This window comes from Seriola aureovittata, chromosome 3 (genome assembly GCF_021018895.1).
Source record: "Seriola aureovittata isolate HTS-2021-v1 ecotype China chromosome 3, ASM2101889v1, whole genome shotgun sequence".
In the NCBI taxonomy this organism is placed as follows: domain Eukaryota; kingdom Metazoa; phylum Chordata; class Actinopteri; order Carangiformes; family Carangidae; genus Seriola; species Seriola aureovittata.
Genome location: NC_079366.1, coordinates 2563103 through 2584459, shown reverse-complemented (window position 1 = coordinate 2584459; position 21357 = coordinate 2563103). Strand labels below are relative to the sequence as shown.

Here is a 21357-nt window from a genome sequence, read left to right as displayed (position 1 = left end):
TATTATCTGCTACTGTTCATTGAAATTTATTTAATTTAATTTTGTTTTATTCAGATATTGCGCAGTAGTTCAGTTTGTGTGTCTTTAAGGTTGTTGTGATTTTGCCTAAGTAAAGCAGGCTGTTGTGTACTGCTGAATATGTTGTTCCTGTTGGATTAAAATGATAAAAGCTGCAGTTTGCAGATGCTCTGTGAATAACAATAGTAATCATAATAACTTTATTCATTTATCACCAACAGAGTTCACAATGTGTATGGTGTTAAATTAGTCTCAAAAGTTGTGCACATAAAAACTGCAGGTGTATGCGTGATGCAAGCGCACAGAACAGATCCGAAAGTGGAAAAACCGTCCTCGCAATGGAGCATTTCTGCTCCGCAAGTGCACAGTATAGAAGCTAAGAGCGCACATTATGCTCGCGAGGCTAATCTTCATGTCAGCCTAACATTGATACACACATTCTCTTCTAACTATTGAGATTCTAAGATTCATCATTGCTACTGTCTACTGTCACTTTTGTATTGTTTTTATTTTTATATTTCATTTTTATTGTTAATTAATTCTTAATATGTTTTTAATCTCAATTTGTGTAACTGTGTACGGTGTCCTTGAGTGCCAAGAAAGGCGCCTTTAAATAAAATGTATTATTATTATTATTAGTAAGTGACTGTGAAATGTCACTTATGTCACCCATGTGGAATGTCAGTACCTTGATGAACTCTTTGAGCCCCCTTAAGTCGAGGACCGCGCAAAACCCGCCCGTTTTCTTCTTCAATGGAAAATAAGTCGAGTGGAACCCCCTGGGGTCTGACAGGTGATTTACTGGTTCTATGGCGTCCTTGGCCAGAGGGGTGGAAAGTTCCTGTTTCAGGTCTAAAACCTTTGCTGGGTGCTGGATGATTTTCATCCTGACATTGGGCCATAGCGGAAGTTACCCAGGAGTCAGAAGTGTGAGCAGCCCAGCAGCCGCAGCACCCCTCAGCCTGCCAGGAGGGGGCACAGTTCTGTGGAGACTCAAGAGATGTCGTGTAGTCTTTCCAGCCTGGACGGTACACTCCAATGCCTCTACAGCGGCTGAGCCAAACAGTTCCCCTGGCTTCACCGGGACACTGCGAAGGGTCCTCCTGCATGTCTCCATCAGTGGTGACTGCGCGAGCCTGACCTGGTGGCGAGTCTGCACCAAGGTGGACATTAGGCATCCAAGCTCCCTGGACATGAAGGTGAAAAGCCTGCAATCAAGCATCACTGAGGCTCGTAATAGAAGCGTCCACCCCTGCTTCCTGCAGGGAAGCCGAAAGGGCGAGCATGAGATGTGAAAGCGAGTTACCAATCTGCCCCATGCGAGCCGCTGCATCAAAACCCCTGCACAACAGATCATCAGTGGCCCAGCACTGGGGTCAAGGACACCTGGCATCCGGTCTCAGAGCCTCATCAGGAGGCACTATGAGGGACACAATGGCAGGCTCAATAGCTGGCATGCGATCCAGGCCAAACTTTGCTGCATCTTGCATAGCAGCCAAGGATCAGCTGTCTGAAGTAAGATGGGAGCCCCTTCTAGTGTCCTCCCAGCATGCATGCAGCTCCCTCAAATACTCCTCTGAAGGGGGAACAGTGATGGCAGTAGTGGCTGCCCTGTGTCGAAAAAAGGCGCTAACAGGCGCCGGTTCAGATGGCATGTGCAGACGAGCTAGGGCCGTGCGGACAGTAGCCCTTATAGAGCCTATGCCAGTGTCATCCATGGGGCCGTGGTACGAGGAACAAGAGCCCGGCTCCGAAACTTGGGATGCACCCTCCTCATCATCATCGTGGAAGAGGGTGGCCGAGGCCGCTACTAAGACAACATCTTCATCAAGGAACACTTCAGGCAAAGGCGGAGCAGCTGTTTCCGCATCCTTTGTCTGAACACTAGGACGGAGGGTCAGGAGAAAAGACTTCATCTGAGCCAGCTCCGCTGATAGCTGCTCCACTTGAGAAGAGAGCTTACCCTTCTCAGTTTTAGAACTCTTCCTGGAGAGGGCAGCTTTGGCCGCCTCAACCTGTTTACGCCCGAGACAGGTAGGTTGAGCTGGAGATAAATGTTCTGCAGAGGGGAGACTCTCCTCTCCAAGCGACTGCTCCACCCCCTCCAGCCTATTGGTCCATAACACCCGGGGCATGAAGCTGCAATTCATGCAAGGGTGCTTCCTCAAGTGCTCGAGGCCGAGCCAAAATGGGCAACGATCATGGCCATCCTCTGGTTGAAGAGGGGCCATGCAAGCACCACAATATGGGGTGTCAACATGGTGGTAACTCATGGATACACGAGTAGAGGATACTGTATGTACACTGGGAACGGTGGTGAAAGCACCAACTAAGCCAGTAAAATTTGCCGTTAATAGCCGATGCCACTAAGTCAGACCCAGCGGAAACACTGTCTAACTGTGGTCTGAGCAGAAACAAGGTACACCCTACCTCGTTATGGGAACGGGGAGTGAGAGCACTGCTGTCACCTACCTTAGGTTGCTCACAAACAGATTCAAACAACCAAAACACAAGGCCTGGCGTTGCGCTTATCTTATTACTTATTTCTTTGATTAGTAGCCAAGAACCTTATGGCCTTAACTGTTAAACCAAACTACCACAGCTAATCACACGCTGGGAACGTCAGCGAGAGCACTGCCTTCTCAAAGAAAATTCAACAGTCACAACAAATGCTAGGCTGTGCGACTAAGCAAGCACAAAACAAAATCAGCTGGAGTGAACCCCCCTGCCGCTCAATTTCCACAAAACGAAATTTAAAGATTATTATGTAGAAAGGTGGTGGTGTAATAAAGTTGTTAGAATATTATAAGAAACAAACCACCAATAAGGTAACTTGTGTTCTTTGATACGAGGGTGAGCAGTACTTGATGAACTACAATGCAGAGGCTGCAACAATAAATATTTATTGTACAAAGATATGTACAAGGATAAAACTTATGGTAGCAAATGTCTCTAAATTGGGGGAACGTCTTTAAAAGAAAAGGCAAGTTAACAATCTTAAAATAATCAGTCCGAGAGGGCTCACTGTCGTACTCCCAGTCCTTGCTCTAGCGCCCTCTATCCAGTTGACATCGGTCGAGCCCACACCACCAAGGGTCCCTCTTCTCCACTCCTGGAACCAAGAAAAACAGCCAGCAGTCTGCACTTCATAGACAGGGTTATGTCAATACGAGCAACCTCACCAATAGACAGTGAGCTGGTTATAGGGAACTCACAGCTTTGGGCAGAAGCTCCTGCCTCTGCCAACTGCGTTCAAAAGGCCTCCAATACACTACTGTGCCTGTCCTCCGGCCTGCATGGGGATCCTCCACCACTTGCGAGGTGTGTGGGCTCAGTCCAAGAAAAGCTTTGAGTCCAACCTGCTGCTCTGTCTATATAGATGGAGAGAAACCCTCCCCTGAGTCACCATTGGCCGGTGTGGCCAGCCTGTAGCCGTTGATTGGCTGAAGCAGATGTCAGTCCATGTCTGCAATCATTGTCTCCATTGTGTTCACCTGTGTCAATTAACTTAAACATGCATGTCAATACACTCAAACTAAGAAAATGTTGCACTCAAAATAATAACTAAAGAAAGCAACTAAACACAAACATGCAAATAAACGTTGAACATGCATATAAATAAACAAAATACTCAAACACAACAAACAATGATTTCCACTGCAGACAGCAACACAACACATATGACAATTATACAGAAGGAGTGGCGGCGGGAGCACTGCCCTTCTTCACAGCATCTGTTAGCTTAGTCCATCAGCTCAACATGATCAATACTTACCAAAATGGTGGAACACACTTGAAGCTAAGCTCATCAGGCTGATACGCACAGCGGGAGGACCAACATCTATACCCCGCTGAACACGAACGGTACACAGTCGCGTTCCCTCACAACAGAGGGACAGCTCGTCACAGCCTCTCAGAGGGAGAGTCTTCCGCAGCTCCGACTGAAGTGGTTGCAATGCTACCGGCAACGGTTTCTTTCAAGGTTGGGAAAATAGTTTCAGTTAACACTACCACAGTAGTGAACCTGCGAAGCGAGAACATGAAAAGGAACTGATCCCCTGACGACACCGGAAGATATACCTCTCTTGGGTCATCTGGGGTCACAGGTGACTGTTGATATTAAATACTCAACCTGCGCATACGCAAGACTGAAGATCCAGTGCTTAAAGCACCACCTCTGGCAGTCAGGAAGGATGAAATAGAACATGAAAATGTCTTGAGCTTGTGTTAACACAGACATTATTTCAGTCATCTCACCAAAAACACATTTTGTGCTGAAGTTAGATCCAGACGTGAACTTGGATCTGGTCTGTAAGGACAGCAGCCTAACAAACGACTGACTTGTACTCACTGCCAGGGGTTGACAGGCGAGTGGTGGACACTCAGCTCAGACAGTCTGACCTCTTCCTCTGCAGGTGTGTGTCTGTTTTTGTTTTTTAAAATCAGTGCAGGAACCACAGAGACACTGAAAAAGGGATGTTTACTTTCTCCCCACTGACGTGCTCACCCACTTCACTGTCCACAAACTTTCAAACGTGTCTATGGCTGATTTCCACTGTTCAACTCAAGCTCAACCCCATCCCCCATCATCATGGAGAGCCTGAAAGACTCAGCTGTCGTTAGTAAATTACCCTGGTTTAACTTACATTTACCATAATGACCTGTAAAGGTCAATATTGTCTAAAGGCAGATGTCCATGTATTGTCTGATTATTAAACATCCCTAGGTTCTATATTAATACTGTGAAAGTATCAAAGCGCTCAATCCACAGAGAAATGCACACAGCCTGTATTCAGAACCTGATCCTTAAAACAAGCCGTCAGGACTTCTGGAACTTTGTGATGTCATGACAAAGCAGTCACTACTCTCAGCCATGCCCCAAGCCCCGCCCACCTTGACCTACCAGAAGTCTTCTATGTTTTTATTGGATCACTCATAAAACAGTCAGCCAACAGGTTGGTGAGCCAATCAGAAGAGAGGAGGCTCTTAGCCTCTCTTCTGATTGGAGCTCTAGTAACAACAGGTTGGTGAGCCAGAGAGAAGCCTGAGAGAAGATATAAAGGAGGTGTTTAGTGACTACCAACTGGGTGACCTCAATGATCAAGTGAATGAACCCTTAGGTGCTGATTCTATGGATGTGCACTCTCCACAGGTTGATCGGTAAGAACAGGAACAAATGGTGTCTGAATCCAATTAATCATACTCTGATGACAATGCCACTCATTTATTGCAGGTTAAGATTTTCCTACATGAAGGTGTCTGTGGTTTTCTATACAAAAAGAAGAAACAGAATATAAACAAAATTAAGAATGAGCAATAATAATAAACATAACAATATGACCTTGAATACACCGTGTAAGAGAACTGTGAACCACCACAACGCTGGAAACAATTAACAGAAATACACTTATGTTCTGATGGACGCACACGAGCAAACATGGAACAAAAGTCCAGAATACTGCTGCAAGAAACTGCTGTGGTGAATGAAGTTTTCTCCAGATACCTTTACTGATGCCATGCTGTATTGCTTAATAGATGAGCAGATGAGCGGAGATGTGAGACTGGTGCAAAGAGCGGATATAATGTCGGCACAGTCTGTTCACATGAATCGCACTACAATGATGGACGCTTGTGGTGAAATCCACCGGCGAATGGCTGACCTTCTGAACAGAGGAGATGTAAAACTACATTGAGATGGTTTTTGGTTCTTAAAACCACAAATATATCTTCTTATGGATCAACTTAAAATAAGGAAAATCTTAAGGTTATTTTGTGCAACTGGGCTCATCAGATTGTGAACGTTGTATTCTGGATAAGTGAAACATGCTCAATATGCAGACTGGTCCTTTTTATATGTTACGTCATCAGATGACTGATGCATTCATGTGTAAGCACATTTTAATGTGACAGCTGGTGGAGCTGGAGCTCATTTGAACTCATTTATAAGCTGTTCAGTAATTTAATCATTAATAAAATGATCTGTCAAATGAAGAGTGGATGACAATATTTCTCTTCAGTATCAGGTCAGCCCTGACATGCCTCTGCAGCTACATCAGCACAGATGAATGAAGGACTTTCTATGTGGCCTTGTTTCCTGAGTCTCAGTGTATCATTTATTACGAAGTGGGGGAAACACAGTACATCACACCAGCCTGCTGTAACTATGGTTACAAGCTGCTGGACATCATTTGTCAGAACCTTGTATGTACAGATAAAGGTTGAACAAGTGAATGGGAGAAATGTTGCTTCATGAAATGACTCTCAGCACATCCTGTGTGTAGAACCAGTTTTTACATCCTCTATGGTAAACAGTGTCCACGCTCTCCACACCAGGCCGTAGACCAGGAGTCTCACTCTGCCCCCCCACCAGAACATTTTAGCCAGAAATGACAAAAGAAGCCTCCTGAACTTTTGTGATTTCCTGGGGTTTTCATGTTTTATGAATTCAGTTAATTGTTACATTCTCTGTAAACTGTTAGTTGTAAACAGCTTTCTGTAAATTTATTTCTAACATGGTTTAAAAGGTGTTTCAAAGCCCTCTCCACTTGACCAGAATACAATATTTATCATTATGTTGGCCTAACAGTAGTCAGCTCTCAGCATTTTTATTAGGCCACAGTTTCCTGCAGGCACTTGTGGAAACTCTGCATTGAGCCGTATCTCCATCTGGTGTGGAGTCCCTGCAGAGAGCGCTGAGGACAGCTGAGCATATCACTGGGAATTCACCCCCTCCATCCAGGACACATCACACAAATGCTGCTGTATTACCAAGGCCACCAACTGTGCCAGGGACTCCACCCACCCCCTTCATGGACTGTTTGCCCTTCTGCCCTCTGGGAGGAGACTTTATATATTTATAAAATTAACATAACAAATTAATATCTTACATATGCCTGGTGCAACGTAATTCTGTTCTGATGTGCACTTTTACTTGTGTCAGAATGACAATAACGTTAATCTTCAATCTTCAATCTCAGATGGGCCGACAGCTGAGTTTGCTTCTTCCTGAGAGAAAACACAAATCCAGTGATGGATATGGGTCCATGTACATTCAGACAGTTTGTTTTTTCATTTTAAACCAAAATAATTTTTCTGTTTTACTATAGTATTTTTAAATCTGTGAACCAGATGGGACAGAGAAGTTTCTCTGTTTTTATTGTTGGAATTAAAAAAAAGAAGAAACAGTTCAATTCTGGTGTTTGTAATTCCTTTTTTTTTTTTTCAATCTTTGCCTGTGGAATTGAAGAATGAAGAAAAAGTATTCAGATGACGCGGAAATAAAGGTGAATATTTCAGAATAAAAGCCCAGAGGATAGAATGGCCAAAGTGTAACATTATACAGTCATAGCTAGACAGATAAAGATCTGTTACTTTCTTTACATTAAAACATAAAAAATACTTGACCAGAAGTGTGTGATGTATCATTTACTTGCGTAGCGTGAATTAATAAACTAATTAATTAATATGTGGAAATACACTGTGTGGTCCTGTGTGACCAACAGAGGTCCCCACTGTTACCAGATGATTGTTCACAGTTTCACCAAGTCACTTCATATTCTGCTACATGATCCAGCTAATGTTCACTGTTTATAGCTGTTGTTGGTTGTTGGTTGTAGCTGACACTACAACCTTTATTCTGAAAATCACCAGTCTTAAGTCAGACATCACATAGTGGAGAAATCAGTCATCCATGTCATCTGAACACCTTTCTTCATTCTTCAATTCAACAAGGAAAAATGAAAAAAGGAATTTACAAACACCAGAATTGAAATGTTTCTTCTCATTTGATGGTTTTGTTTTTTTTAATCTTTTTATTCTGACATTAAAAACAGGAAAACATGAGTTTTTACCATTTTTGTACTTGCATGTTTTCATGTTTAAAACAAACAAACAAAAAAAAAACGAACTGATGTTGACTCGTCAATATGGCTGAAGTCAGCAGCTAAAGCAGAAACCACTCACACTGTGAGTGTTCACAGTGTCACAGAGACAGTTGCTCTGGTCTCCTACATTTGCCTCCTCAAACAATTTCAGCGCTTCTTTTGTTTTAAAGAAATGATCTCATTCATCTGAGCTGCAGCAGTTTTACATTATAGGTGATTAGAAGAAGCATTGAGTCTGCTGTGAGATTCATGCTGCTGCCCACTGCAAGCTGATGGTGTGGTTGATCTAAATCCAAAGAGCGAAGGCTTGTATGTTGTAGGTGCACAGCGGTCGCTGAGTAAACTGTCCTGACATGGAGGAGCGTCATCTCTTGCTTTTTGTTGTGTTGTCTTTGGACTTCCACACAAAGGTCAGAGTACTGGTGCCACAGGTCTGTCAGAATACTGGTGCCGCAGGTCCGTCAGAGTACTGGTGCCACAGGTCCGTCAGAATACTGGTGCCGCAAGTCCGTCAGAGTACTGGTGCCGCAGGTCCGTCAGCGTACTGGTGCCGCAGGTCCGTCAGAGTACTGGTGCCGCAGGTCTGTCAGCGTACTGGTGCCGCAGGTCCGTCAGAGTACTGGTGCCGCAGGTCCGTCAGCGTACTGGTGCCGCAGGTCCGTCAGCGTACTGGTGCCGCAGGTCTGTCAGAGTACTGGTGCCACAGGTCTGTCAGAATACTGGTGCCACAGGTCCGTCAGCGTACTGGTGCCACAGGTCTGTCAGAATACTGGTGCCACAGCTCCGTCAGCGTACTGGTGCCACAGGTCCGTCAGAATACTGGTGCCACAGGTCTGTCAGAATACTGGTGCCACAGCTCCGTCAGCGTACTGGTGCCACAGGTCTGTGTGGCATGCTGAACTGGAAAGATCACCATTTTAACAGGATCTTTTTCAGGTGTTGGAGAATGGGCTGTTAATGGGAGTGGTGAGTGTTCTGATAGTGTTCTGTTTACTTGTTAGAATTGAAACGACTCCAGTTTAAATAAAATGAAAATGTTTTTATACTAAAACTAAATCAGCATCAGGTGACAGAATGAACCCTGCATTAAAGACTTTGTTGTTCAATATGAATGAAGACAAATTAAGATATATCCACAGTTTATTTGGAGATCATTAAACACACACTGACTACTCCCATACATTATACAGAGTATTACATATATAGAAAATGAAAGATACATCTTTAACCTACTGTTTAAGGAACTGCAGCATTCAAACCTTCAGCTTTCAGTAAAAACTATCACCATCAAGTTCCTGTTAAATTTGATCATTTTTAATCCTGGTATCTTTCAGTGCTGTGTATCACTACAGCGCAGTGACATCATCATCCTCCTGTGGAGAGTTGACCAGCGCCGTCTCCTCTGAACCTCCTGGTTTGTCTCCACTGCTCTCTCCTCCTACAGCACTGTGGTGTCCCTCGCTCGCATCACCCGTTCCCTCACTGTCTTCATCGTCCTCGTCCTCCTGTCTGTTCTGCGCCCTCTCCCTCAGGTTCTCCCCCTCCATACTGGAATAGTCATCTGAAGTATCGCTGTCTTCCTCGTCTTCCCCCTTTTCTTCGTACCTCACTCCACTACTACCTCCTTCTCCCCCGTCGTCACTTCTCTGTCCTCCTTCCTCTTCCTGTCTTCCCTGTGCCTCTTCTTCATCTTCCTCTCCACCTCGCTTCCCTCCTTGCCACAGGTGGAGCCCCATCCGGTCCTCCAGGTTTCCGACTGCGGTGGTCAGCCTCTCACTCACACCCTGAAGGAACCTGGGCATGGAGCTGTCCCGACCTGACCACCTGCCCCACATGAAGTAGAGGCATCCCAAAAGCAGCATCAACACAATGATGGCAAGCAGAGTCATGAGAATAATGAACTTGGATTGAGACATATTGGGAGCAGGAGTTGCTTTTATGGGCTGTGTTGTGGTGGACGAGAGGTGAGGTCGTTTGGTTGTTGCTGTGGACTGTGAGGAAGATGATGGAGGTGGTACAGTGGTGGTTAACATCTGAGTCCATGTAGATGAAGAGTGTGGAGCTTCAGTAGGTTCTGTGTTGTTTGGGGGAGCAGAGGAGGTGTTGTTCTGCATCGTTTGATTAGCAACAGAGGACGCAGGAATCAGGAGATTCAGCACGAATAAAGTCAGAAGTAGGACAGCCCTGGTCGTCATGGTGACTGTAAAAAGACACAAAACAAAAAACTGTTAGAGCAATGGCAGCATGCTTTAAAGATATATATTATTATTATACAATCCTATGGAGTGCAATTCGAAAAGGAGGGGATGAGTCAGAGCAGAGAGGACACACATCACTAGTTCGTTCCCAATATAAAATGTCATATATGATCTAATGTTAGCAAACGCTGGCTCAGTCATGAGCAGAGAGACGAAGGAGGGTTGGTTGTTGTAGAGATACGTTTTGACATCATTATGAGTTTATTATTTCATGTTAATAGTCTTTTGTGTGTCTCCGGTGGTTTAGTTCGTCTCGTACCTTTTTGATATTAGCTTCTATAATAGACATCCCCGTTTTCACTCATGAATTCAGGAGTTTTACCTTGTTGGGTAAATTGATAATATTAGCATGTGTGCTGGAAAGTTAATCACGTTTGACTTCTATACTTAAGCACAATTTTGAAGTACCTGTACTTTACTTGAGTATTTTATGTACCATTTCATGCTACTTTATACTTCCACTCCTACATTTCAGAGGGGAATATTGTACTTTCTTCTTCACTACTAATTATTTGACAGCTTTAGCTTATCAAGTCAGATACTGTGAGGACTGTAAGACTTCAGCTCACTGAGCCACTGTACTGAGTTCCCTTTCACCCCAGAGAAACAGTTGACCCCTCAGTTTATCAGATTGTCAGATGTATTTTTTGCACTCTGACTGAGACCACCAGAGAAGTGGGGTCTGGTGGACCCGTGAAGGGTTTGTTGTTTGGTTTAAGGGAAACGGATCAAGTGTATCTACTGTATATTAAAGTACAACTGTGATTTTACTCCAAAGGATAAACCACTTATTACATCTATCTGCCGTTTGTGAACTGTCATGCAAGAAAGCATCATCTATATAAGCAGCATTTATATTTATGGAGCTGTTTGGTAATCACGGCTGGCACGTGCACACATAGACATCCATGGGAGCTTCTTTACAGCTAATTAACCAAAAGACAAAAACAAATATAGCTAACTTGTGTCTTGCTAACGTACACACATGAGCTACTTAGCTAATGTAATAAGTTAATTAGCTATGGTTAGCTCCCTCTCTCACTCTTTCAGTCCTATTAAAGGAAATAAATGTTATATCATATCATGATTTATCATGGTAGGCATGATGCTAATGTACTGTACTTAAACGGATACACTACAGGTGAATATAGTAAAATGTATATCTAATAACATCATCACCATCACCACCTTTATATGCAAATGAGGCATTAACTAATTAAAATGCAGCAATTTACACGGCACTGCAGGTGGATAGGATAAAAAAGTAACTAAAAGATATCACTATGGAACTTCCAGACAGTATTTCCCCCTGAAATGTTGAAATATGCAAATTGGCTTGTTGGAGGAATTTACTGTGAAAGAAGACATGTTATGGAAGCAAAATAAACTGAAATATCAAAATTGACCAGTAAATGAAAAAAAGAGTGTTTTTGCCTGTAGTGTCCTGCCTTGAACAGTGACTGCATCATTTTGATTGTAGGTTCCATATGAATAACTATTCATTCTATTGGTTTGTTGTATGTTAACAGATCATCAATGACAACACATACATGTTACAGACAGGAATTGAAGGTTCACAATGTAACTAAGTCCTTGTCACCATCGGTTATTGTGTGTGTGTGTGTGTGTGTGTATGTGTGTGGGCCCGTATTCACAAAGCATTTTAACTTAAGTACTGCTAAGTCACACGAAAGGTTTCTAACTACAAGTTTTCTCCTAAGTCCTCTTCACAAAGCTGCTGAGACCAACTTTTAGTAAGGAACTACTCCGTTGCTGTGGTTGACATCAATTTTCATGGACGAGCTCGCTTGCAGGAACCACAGCGATTGGAAGATGAAAGACCGTCTGTGCCGGTGAAAACGCATCTGCAACATCCCGCCGGAATAATAAAAAAAGAAAATACTGAGAAATAAATGAATGCAAATGAAATAATAACAGATTAGGAGCTGTTTACAAAAGTAGTTCATTCTCCAAAATGCATCTGTATGATCAGGTTTGTGTTGGGAGAATTTAATTTTACTATAAAAACATTTAATTTTCTCAATGAAAAAACAAAAAAAACGAACCTGTCCTAGATGACCGAACTAAAGCAAACTGCTAGACTATTAGCCACAGTCTGTTGTAGCTGTACCTGTTGTAATGTAGCTGTGGTCCCAGCTGTGGCTTGAGGTGTGTGAGGATTTCCCCTGACCCCCACCAGGTGACATCCAGCTGGAATATGATCCTTTCAAACAGCTGATCAGGTCACTCTCCATGAAGATCCATGACTCTGTGTAGATCCTGGACACTGAACAACAATGTCTACAGCTGTACAGGCAGCATCAACACAACCTGTTGATGGTGTGATTAGGAGCTACTTTTAGTGCTAAGATGCTTTGTGAATACAGGCGAGCAGGTCTCCTTTGTTGTGCTCATGTGTGTGAAATGGAAGTCAAGGAGCGTGTGTCAAAAACAACAGGTGAGGAGATGAAGAAAACAATTCTTGATTTGCTAAAGATCAACGGCCTACAGATCCAAAACATGCGTGGTGAGGGCTATCACGACGCTGCCAATATGAGTGGTCAATACAGAGGACTGCAGTCAGGAATACTGCAACACAACGACAAGGCTCTGTATGTGCATTGCTTAAATCTGGTCTTAGTTGAAAGTGCAAAATCAAGCCTACACTTCATTACCTTTTTCAACCTGGTAGAGAAGCTCTATGTGAGACACTGCATGTGTGAAATGCCAAGAGCCCTGCACCCTGGAGAGGGTGTAATTCAACCGCAGAAGCTCTCTGACACATGTTGGGCATGCAGAGAAAAAGCCCTGAAGGCCATCGACTTTGAGTTTATGCTTTGCCTTGAGATAGGAACTCTGATGCTTTACACAGCCTCCCCACAGTCCCCCAGGACAGCACAGGCAGAGAAGGGTGTCAAAGTATAGACGAAGAACTGTTGCAGCCACAGAGAGCCACTCCTTCCAGTCAGCAGAGGACTACTGCAGAGAGAAGGTGTACTAATCATTCATGGATGTTCTTTCTCTGGAATTACACAGGAGATTTAGGGGCGATGGCGAGACACAGTCTAGTTAGATACTCGGTGCACTCCACAGTTTGACAAAGGTCAACAACTGGATAGATGCAACAGGTCCTGACTCTGGAGGCCATGCACAGACTAAGAGAGGCTTTCTGATTGGTTTGCTTATTTATTTAGAGAACAGCCTTTTTTTTTAGTTTTGTGTAAAGATTTGTTATTTTTTTAATTTAATATACCACCAGAAGGATTCAAAGGATTCATTGTCAGTGCAATTCTTGAAAATTCTTTGTTCACTAAGTCGCTCTCCCTGGTGCAGTCAGTTATTCTAAGTATATACTAGAAACTAATAGACTACAAAACAGTGGGGCATAGTTTCCTTTTTTGTTGCCTGCTCTTGTGATAAAACTAGAAATAGTGAATACTAATGAAGACCATTGTCTCTGTGTGAACTGATAATTTTGCAGAAATCTGTTGAGTATTAAACAGTTGTGTGAGTGTAGGGGCATTTAAATAAATCTGTAAGCAAGTCAGAGATGTGATACTATATTTAACTTTTTGTTTTAAAACATTTTTATCTATAAATAATTATGAAAAGTGCCCTTTTTCTCACTTGAGCCCCTGCCCCCCAAAATGTCTGTCCACCTCCCTCAACCACGGTAACTCCTCTGTGTGTCACCATGTGAGTGGGGGGGGGGGGGGGGGGGGGGACTTTCCCTGATATGTTAGAAACCAAAAGTTAGACAGTGTGAACACACTCATGTTCACGCTCAAGTTGCAAACGGATTCGTTCAGTTCACCATTCACCAAAAAACGCGATCGTGTTCAGTGACAGCAGCCGTGGCTTCAGAAGCTGAGTGACGAGCTGCTGTGGACGGGGTCAGCACAAAAACCTGATTTAGCCACCTCACTTCACTTGCAGAAAAAAAGCTAACATGAGTTGAAGCTTCGTTTTGAATATTTTCACCACTTTATCTCCCGTTAAATAGACCTTTATTTTGGAACTACAGTTTGTGAACCATTCAACTACTACTATGCACAAGCACACCTATGCTTAGCTCTGTCTGGCTCAAACAGCTCATCTGAGTAATGCAGTGTGGTAAGTGTGATGGGAAGCTTACAAAAACCCCACGTCCGAAACCGGGAAAACCACTTTAAAGGTCAGGTGTGGGTGGGTCCACTTTTTAAATGAGTCATTGTCTTGTGGAACAGTTCACTACTACTGTTAGTTGTGAAAGGCAGGCTACACCCTCACTCCACGGATTCATGATGCATACGTCTCCTACTCTGTGCTATGATTAAGAATAAGAACAAGTGGACAGTTTTATTTCTCTCTATTGAACATTATGAACATTCAGCTGGTGGACATGGAATAGACAGTCCTGTACAAGTAAAGAGTCCTTTGTGAGAATTAAAGCTGCAAGCAGCGTTGAGTGGTTCTGCCAGTAGTTGGTGGTAAATTCAAAATGACTGACTTCCTGTGGGGTTCATGGTATGGGTGCAAGAGGCTTTTGTAGGTCTTGGCATGAAATGTAGGGCGAGTGCAGTCCTCATTGACATTTTCTAGGGGGCGCTATTGAGCCATTTTGCCACACTCATGTGCAAGACACATAAAACGCGTGTATTTTCACCAGGCTTTGCAAAGTTTGCTCATGTTTAGGCTCAAAAAGGAAATGCATTTTTTGAGAAGAACAATAAACAGATCAATTCCAAAATGGTCCTCACACCAGTCTGTGCTCGGACCTGAACAAGTGAAGAACTGAATCCTCCTTTAGTCCGCCGCAGCAGCAGCAGCTCATAAGGGAATAGAAAACAAACGTACCTTTCTCAAGTGCACAGCTATGGACAATAAAACTAACATGATTCAGTGGGCTCACGATGTCACACATACTGTATACTGTACGAAGGTGAATCAGACAGCTACTCTTGAATCAGAAGAATGAATCAAAGAACTTGACTAGTAGGTCGTAGATACAGATTGTTCTCTGAAGGTCTCTGTTGGAACAGAGCAGTGGATGATCAGGACTGATTACAGTGAAACCAGAGCAGAACAATGGAGCTCATATCTGTCTCTTACATTGTTCTTCCTGTGTGATTAAAAGAATGAAAATAAACAGGCTGCTGTGTTCCTCAGCACCTCATTCAGCATTCACCTTCATATATGTGTATGACATGATGAGGTCACTGTATTATCTGGGAGTCTGCATGTTCTCCCCGTGTCTGCATGGGTTCTCTCCAGGTACTCCAACTTCCTCCCACAGCCCAAAGACATGCACATTAGGTCATTTGGTGACTCCAAGTGCTCGTAGGTGTGAATGTGAGTGTGAGTGGTTGTTTGTCTCTATATGTCAGACCTGTGATACACTGGCCAGAGTGTACCTTTCCCTCAGCAGGTGTCAGCTGGGATTGACTCGACCCTATAAGGATGAGCTGCGTAGATGGAACTATAATCTGTGGATGACAATACAAGCCATCCATAACTGTGCACTTCAGAAAGGTAAGTTTGTTTTCTACTCCAGCCTGTCCCTCATTATGTTATACCATAGGTGCTCATGAGGTGCAGCAGGATGTCACAGTTGTCAGTTTACCAATTCTGCAACCAATTAGTTGCAGGACAAGAATTTACAAACTTAGTAATTGATTAATTATGTATGTCAGTGGTTCCTAACCTGTGGGCCACAAAGGTAAGCTACTGCAAATGGGCTGACAGCACAATTTTGGTGAACATGCACAACGCCTTTCATAGTTTTTTTTTCTTGCATTAAGGTCTATCACTGTGATAAGACAATGATAGCAGCTTTTTATGTTGACGCTGCCAGACCACATCATATACATGTTCTCTGTCTCAGTCTGATTAAAAGATCACATCTGTGGTAAAAACTGCAGAATTAAATGACAGATGGTGAATAGACTCAAACTAAACAGAGAAATTCATCTTTTCAGTTGAATTAACTTTGAGGGGCCGCGGGGCAATAATTTGTTGTTGGGCCCCTTTTCACTCCACTATAAAATCAGCTCATTATTTGTCCAGGCACCTAGAGCTGAAATAATTAGTTAATGGTTTATTTGATTTAATTGCCACCAATTTGGTAAGTGAGTAATTTTTTAAGCAAAAATGCCAGAAAAAAAGAAAAGAAGAAACGTCACTGTTGCCAGCTGCTGGAGAATATTAGCTGGTTTTCATGGTTTCTTTCACTGTTTTTTCACACAAAGTAATTGTTATTTGCAGCCTTCAGTTCTGGTGGAATAATATGACGCAAGGTTCCCATCCGTTTATTGCTAACGCAGAAAAAAAGAAATATAATAAAGGGTCATAAGACTTGAGTCCCTCTATGAGACCAGAACCACAAGTCGGGGGGTGGAAGACCTGATGCACTAGTTGTTACTGTGCTTCCGTGGTGCAAATCTGACAAATCTGAGATTAATCAAACCTGGGAGTCCGGATCCAACTGGTAATCCAGCCTTGTCTGTAGTCATTCAGTTTCTGACTTTGTCCACATGGTGTTCAATATAAAACATTGTTGCCAAGCAGGATTCTGTCACTGCATGTCTCTGACTGGAGGTGTTTTCAGTAGGACCCAATGACAGATGGTTACAGATACTATAACAACCTTTGGCGCTCAATGTGCATATGCAAAAAGGAACAAAAGTGAGTCAGGATGTGGTTGTGTCTGTGCGCCTCACACGTCTGTGTAACATAACAGGAAATGGAGTTTTGCAGCTTCGTGCAGCTCTGCATTTAAAAGCAACTGCCAGTAAGCAGGTGGCTGTCAGAGGCATCATGGTACAACTGTGGCACATCTTTCTTATTCAATAAACCACAAGGGGAAAGGCCTCACACTCCTTCACCCAGTACACTGCCCTGAACCACCATAATGCATCCAAACATCAGAGTCACTGTTGTTCTTAAGCCACAGGAGCATGTGAGTCAGTAGAACCCTCCAGAACTTCCCTTCAGATTCTAGTGGCGATCCCAGAGTCGCCAACCTGTACATGACTGAACGTCTGGCAATGGTGCAAAATACACCATTCAAGTTTGAATGTCTAATTCAGTGTGAACATGTTAGAGCTTCAGTAAAGTAGTGGAACAACATGAGTGACAGCTATACAACAACAAGTTTTTAGTCTGGAGTTTAGTGTAACAGTTGTTTGCCTCCTCCTCTCAGACTAGTTTCAGGTTACATTCCTGTTTGTCTAGAGTCATAGAAAGTATGAATCATAAGTTTGAAATTTTGTTATAATTGCTGTGTGAAGTCTACAGTTATGGCTAAAGAGAATTTTGTGAGTCACACTGACATTGACCTTTGACCACTAAAATCTAATCAGTTCGTTCTTGAGTCCAAGTGAACGTTTGTGCCAAATTTGAAGAAGTTCCATCAAGGCGTTTTTGAGATGTCATGCCCACGAGAGGGAGACGTACGGATGGACGGGCAACCTGAAAACAATATGCCTCTGGCTCTGGCTGTCTAACTCAATATAGAAGATATTTTTTTTAAATGATACACTAATACATGAAAAAATTCAATCAATATTACAGAAAGATCAGCCAAACACAAAGTGTAAGAGGTTGTTGAATAAAGGAAAACTAGGAACTTGTAAATGAGGGGAGGGCTGAGAGCGAGGGGAGGGTCAAAGGACTGACCAGACAGGATGTTTAGTTAATAGGGCTGATGGAGAGCAAACACAAGGATGTGGATGGTATTCTGGTTCCGAGACGTGGTGTGTGAGAGGTAAGAGAGTCAAAGTGAGCGGGAAACAGTAACGTCATCAGCAAAGAAGCTACTGCACACATTTCACTCTATGTGAGACTAAACCAATATAAAAGCAAAGCCAAAGTGTGAACCTACCTGCTGAGCTGATCATCCAGTGGTGAGATGGAGTGAATAAACAATGAAGTGAGAGGGTGAAGGAGGTGAAGCGGTGAATGAGGATGTGAGAAGACAGTAAGAGTAAGAGTAAGAGTAGGAGAGTGAAAGAATGAGGTTGGGTGGGCGGGGGAAAAGACAGAAAAGGAATAGGACCTGTGTGAAGGTTTCAGTGGCTTCACATCCTCACAGAACCAGGTCACTTGCTTACAGATCTCTGTCCTTTATCTCACTGTCACTTAATTAAACAAGTAGAAAATGTACAATATTATCTGAAGGTGTTTTTCAGCTGACTGTCCTGTAAACACATTAACTGTATATTTGGTACATCTGGATAAAAAATATGATAAAAAATATTAAGTGTTGTTAAGTATGTTTGACCAAATAATTCTCTAAGACTCAGACTGAGAGTTTTGGAAAGATGTTGTGTTGAACCTCTCAACCCTCCTGCGCCTCTCCTACTCTCTCTCCTGCACTTGTTACCCCTTTAAATGAATCTCCACCCTCTATCACTGCTGCCTTTTAAACTCTGTAAATATCCTCTGCTATGATTCATATTTGGTTTAACAAGGCTTTCACTCATCTCCTCTCACTTCCTGACTGAGACATGTGGATCAGGCCTTGAGCCCCGCCCACCACCTGCTGTCTCCAGGTGGACAGGTGAAAGAGCAGAGAGCATCAAGATGGTTAGAAGAAGAAACATCAGAGAGACTCAGCCACATGCAAGGCCGGACCAAGGCATTAGCGAACTAAGCGGCTGTTTAGGGCCCCCAGGGGCCCCTAAGAGTACTTGAAATGCCCCACAAGATCTTTATATTATTATAATATATATTTAACACTAGGACTAGAACACTAGCATTCTAGCACCCATAGGCACCACAACGCTCTGCCAGACTGTCATATTACATATATATATAATTGCATTGTCTGGGGTCTCACACAGTTCTGCTCAAGCAGTGGACAAAATAGTGCTACTGGACTTGGCTTGGAAACTGCTCTGTAGTTTTAATATTTATTTATTTATTTATTTATTTGAAGGCTAAAACTGTCCCACGCAGACATTAATGTTACACTCCCATGATGACAGTTACACCACAGCCACGTCCCTCCTGTTGAAGCTCCTCTGAATTTGACATCCACCCAGTCACTCTTCAGAGATCTTCAGGGGGAGGCGCAGCATGAGAAAAAAAAAAACACTTCAAACTAGAATGACTTCCTCGTAGTTGTCTGCCTCCTCCTCTCAGACTAGTTTCAGGTGACATCCCTGTTTATCTAGACTCATAGAAGATATGTACTATTTGTGTGTTTTTTTGGAGGGCACTGTGACCTCGACCTTCGACCTTTAGCCACCAAACTCTAACCAGTTTGTCCTTGAGTCCAAGCTTGAGAACGTTTATGCCAAATTTAAAGAAGTTCCATCAAGGCGTTTTTGAGATGTCATGCCCACGAGAGGGAGACGTACAGATGGACGGGCAACCTGAAAACAATATGCCTCTGGCTCTGGCTGTCGACGGTGCGGAGACATAAACATAACTGTAAACATCTGGTTAGCTAAACTCAGCTATGCATTTGGCAAAATGGATTGACTTTTAGTAGCTACAGTGGGAGAGGAGACAGAGTCTGGGGCAAGCAGAAAACGGATGAAGTACGATCTACGTTTATTCCTTTCTACAGTGCATCAACCACCTCTGCAGCAAAGATGCAGGGCCCTGTCTTAAACCCAGCGCAAAGTGGCACAAGGCACCCCTGTTCTTCAAATAGCAAATACACTTGCACTCATCTGAGACGGGACATGAGAGTGTGGGTCAAAGAGGTCTTTATGTTGTCTGAGGGGAGGCTCACTTTTCACACAACAGCAACCCCTTCACATCCCCATCTACATCATATCATGATATGAACACAAAACAAATGCAAGTCAAATAAATGTAATTCTTGCTGCCATTAGAAATCTCTCCTGTAGAAGTGGCGATACCACAAAATTTTCTTTTTGATCCGAAACCAAGTAATACAGGGCCAGAATCAACAATATCGACATTGATACCAATACCTTCTATTATTCAAAGTGACTAGTATTTTCATGTAGGGGACAGCAGTGTCATGATTTATGAGGTGTATGCATCATTAATAGGCATTCATCTTTTAAAAGTAATTTTTTATTTTAATGTGATCAGGACAGTGAGAGAGAGACAGGAAAGCTGGGAGAGAGAGGGGGGCTCACATGCAAACGGTGCATGCTGTATTTGAACCCCGGCTGCTGCAGGAAGGATTGAGCTGAAATGGTGTACGCGCTACCAGCTGAACCGCCGAGGTGCTCCATTGTTGCTTTTATTGTCTCGGGATGGAGCAGGTGCGCTGTGTGCTGCGCGTTGGTTCATGTTCGAGTGCACCTGACATGACAACAGCAGTGGCAAAGAGTTGGATGAACTCAGTCCTACTCTGAAATGAGTCCAACATGGAAGAGACTGGTATTGATCCTATTGACTCTAGAATCGATCTTCAAAAAGGAGACGTAGTATTGAAAGTATAGATATTTTTAGGATCGGTCCGCCCACTCCTACTCTTCTGGTTGGTCAGTGTCTGAGCAGTGAAACCAGCTTACAGAACTAATATATGAGCAGATGCTTATCAAGCAGTTCATTTGCAGGGGTAACTAGCATCACCAGTCTATCACATTCTAAATGTGTATATGTGAGGACTTTACATATACGTCCTAACCGGCCCTTTCGTTTTGAAATAAGAAAACCAAAATCGTGAAACAGTTTTTTTACAAAAAAAAACAGTCAACGATCATCTGTTTCTTCTTGATGTGTAATCATTTTCCAATTTTGTGTTGATTTCTTTGGTGTGACCCACAAGTTGTAATAATATGCCGCTTGTCACACACTCGGGGGTCAGAAGCATTAGTTGTAGTGATTTCGAGCCATGATTTGGATGTAAATAAAATGTCTTTGCAGTTGGATTTATTGAAGAACACAAAATAAATGGAATGTCTTGTGGTGATATCACTGCAGCTTTATGCACCCAGAGGCCAGTATCTAGCATCCTGCTCATATACAGTGGCTTGCAAAAGTATTCATACCCCTTGAACTTTTCCACATTTTGTCACTTTACAACCACAAACGTAATTGGGATTTTATGTGATAGACCAACACAAAGTGGCGCATGATTGTGAAGTGGAAGCAAACTGATATATGGTTTTACAAATAAAAAACTGAAAAGTGTGTCGTGCAAAAGTGTTCAGCCCCCCTGAGTCAATACTTTGTAAACCACCTTCACTGCAGTTACAGCTGCAAGTCTTTGGACTCTAGAGACTGAAATT

General features: G+C 43.0%; 1 protein-coding gene across 1 annotated transcript; it reads right to left on the bottom strand.

Moving 5' to 3' along the window:
• Positions 1-9023: 9023 nt before the first annotated feature.
• On the bottom strand, positions 9024-18142 carry LOC130166484 (uncharacterized). The gene is made up of 2 exons (XM_056372110.1): positions 18021-18142; positions 9024-10101 (listed from the first exon to the last, which is right to left on the bottom strand). The coding sequence occupies exons 1-2, from the start codon at positions 18034-18036 to the stop codon at positions 9248-9250; spliced, it is 870 nt and encodes a 289-aa protein (XP_056228085.1). The 5' UTR covers positions 18037-18142; the 3' UTR covers positions 9024-9247.
• Between the last annotated feature and the right edge of the window lie 3215 nt (positions 18143-21357).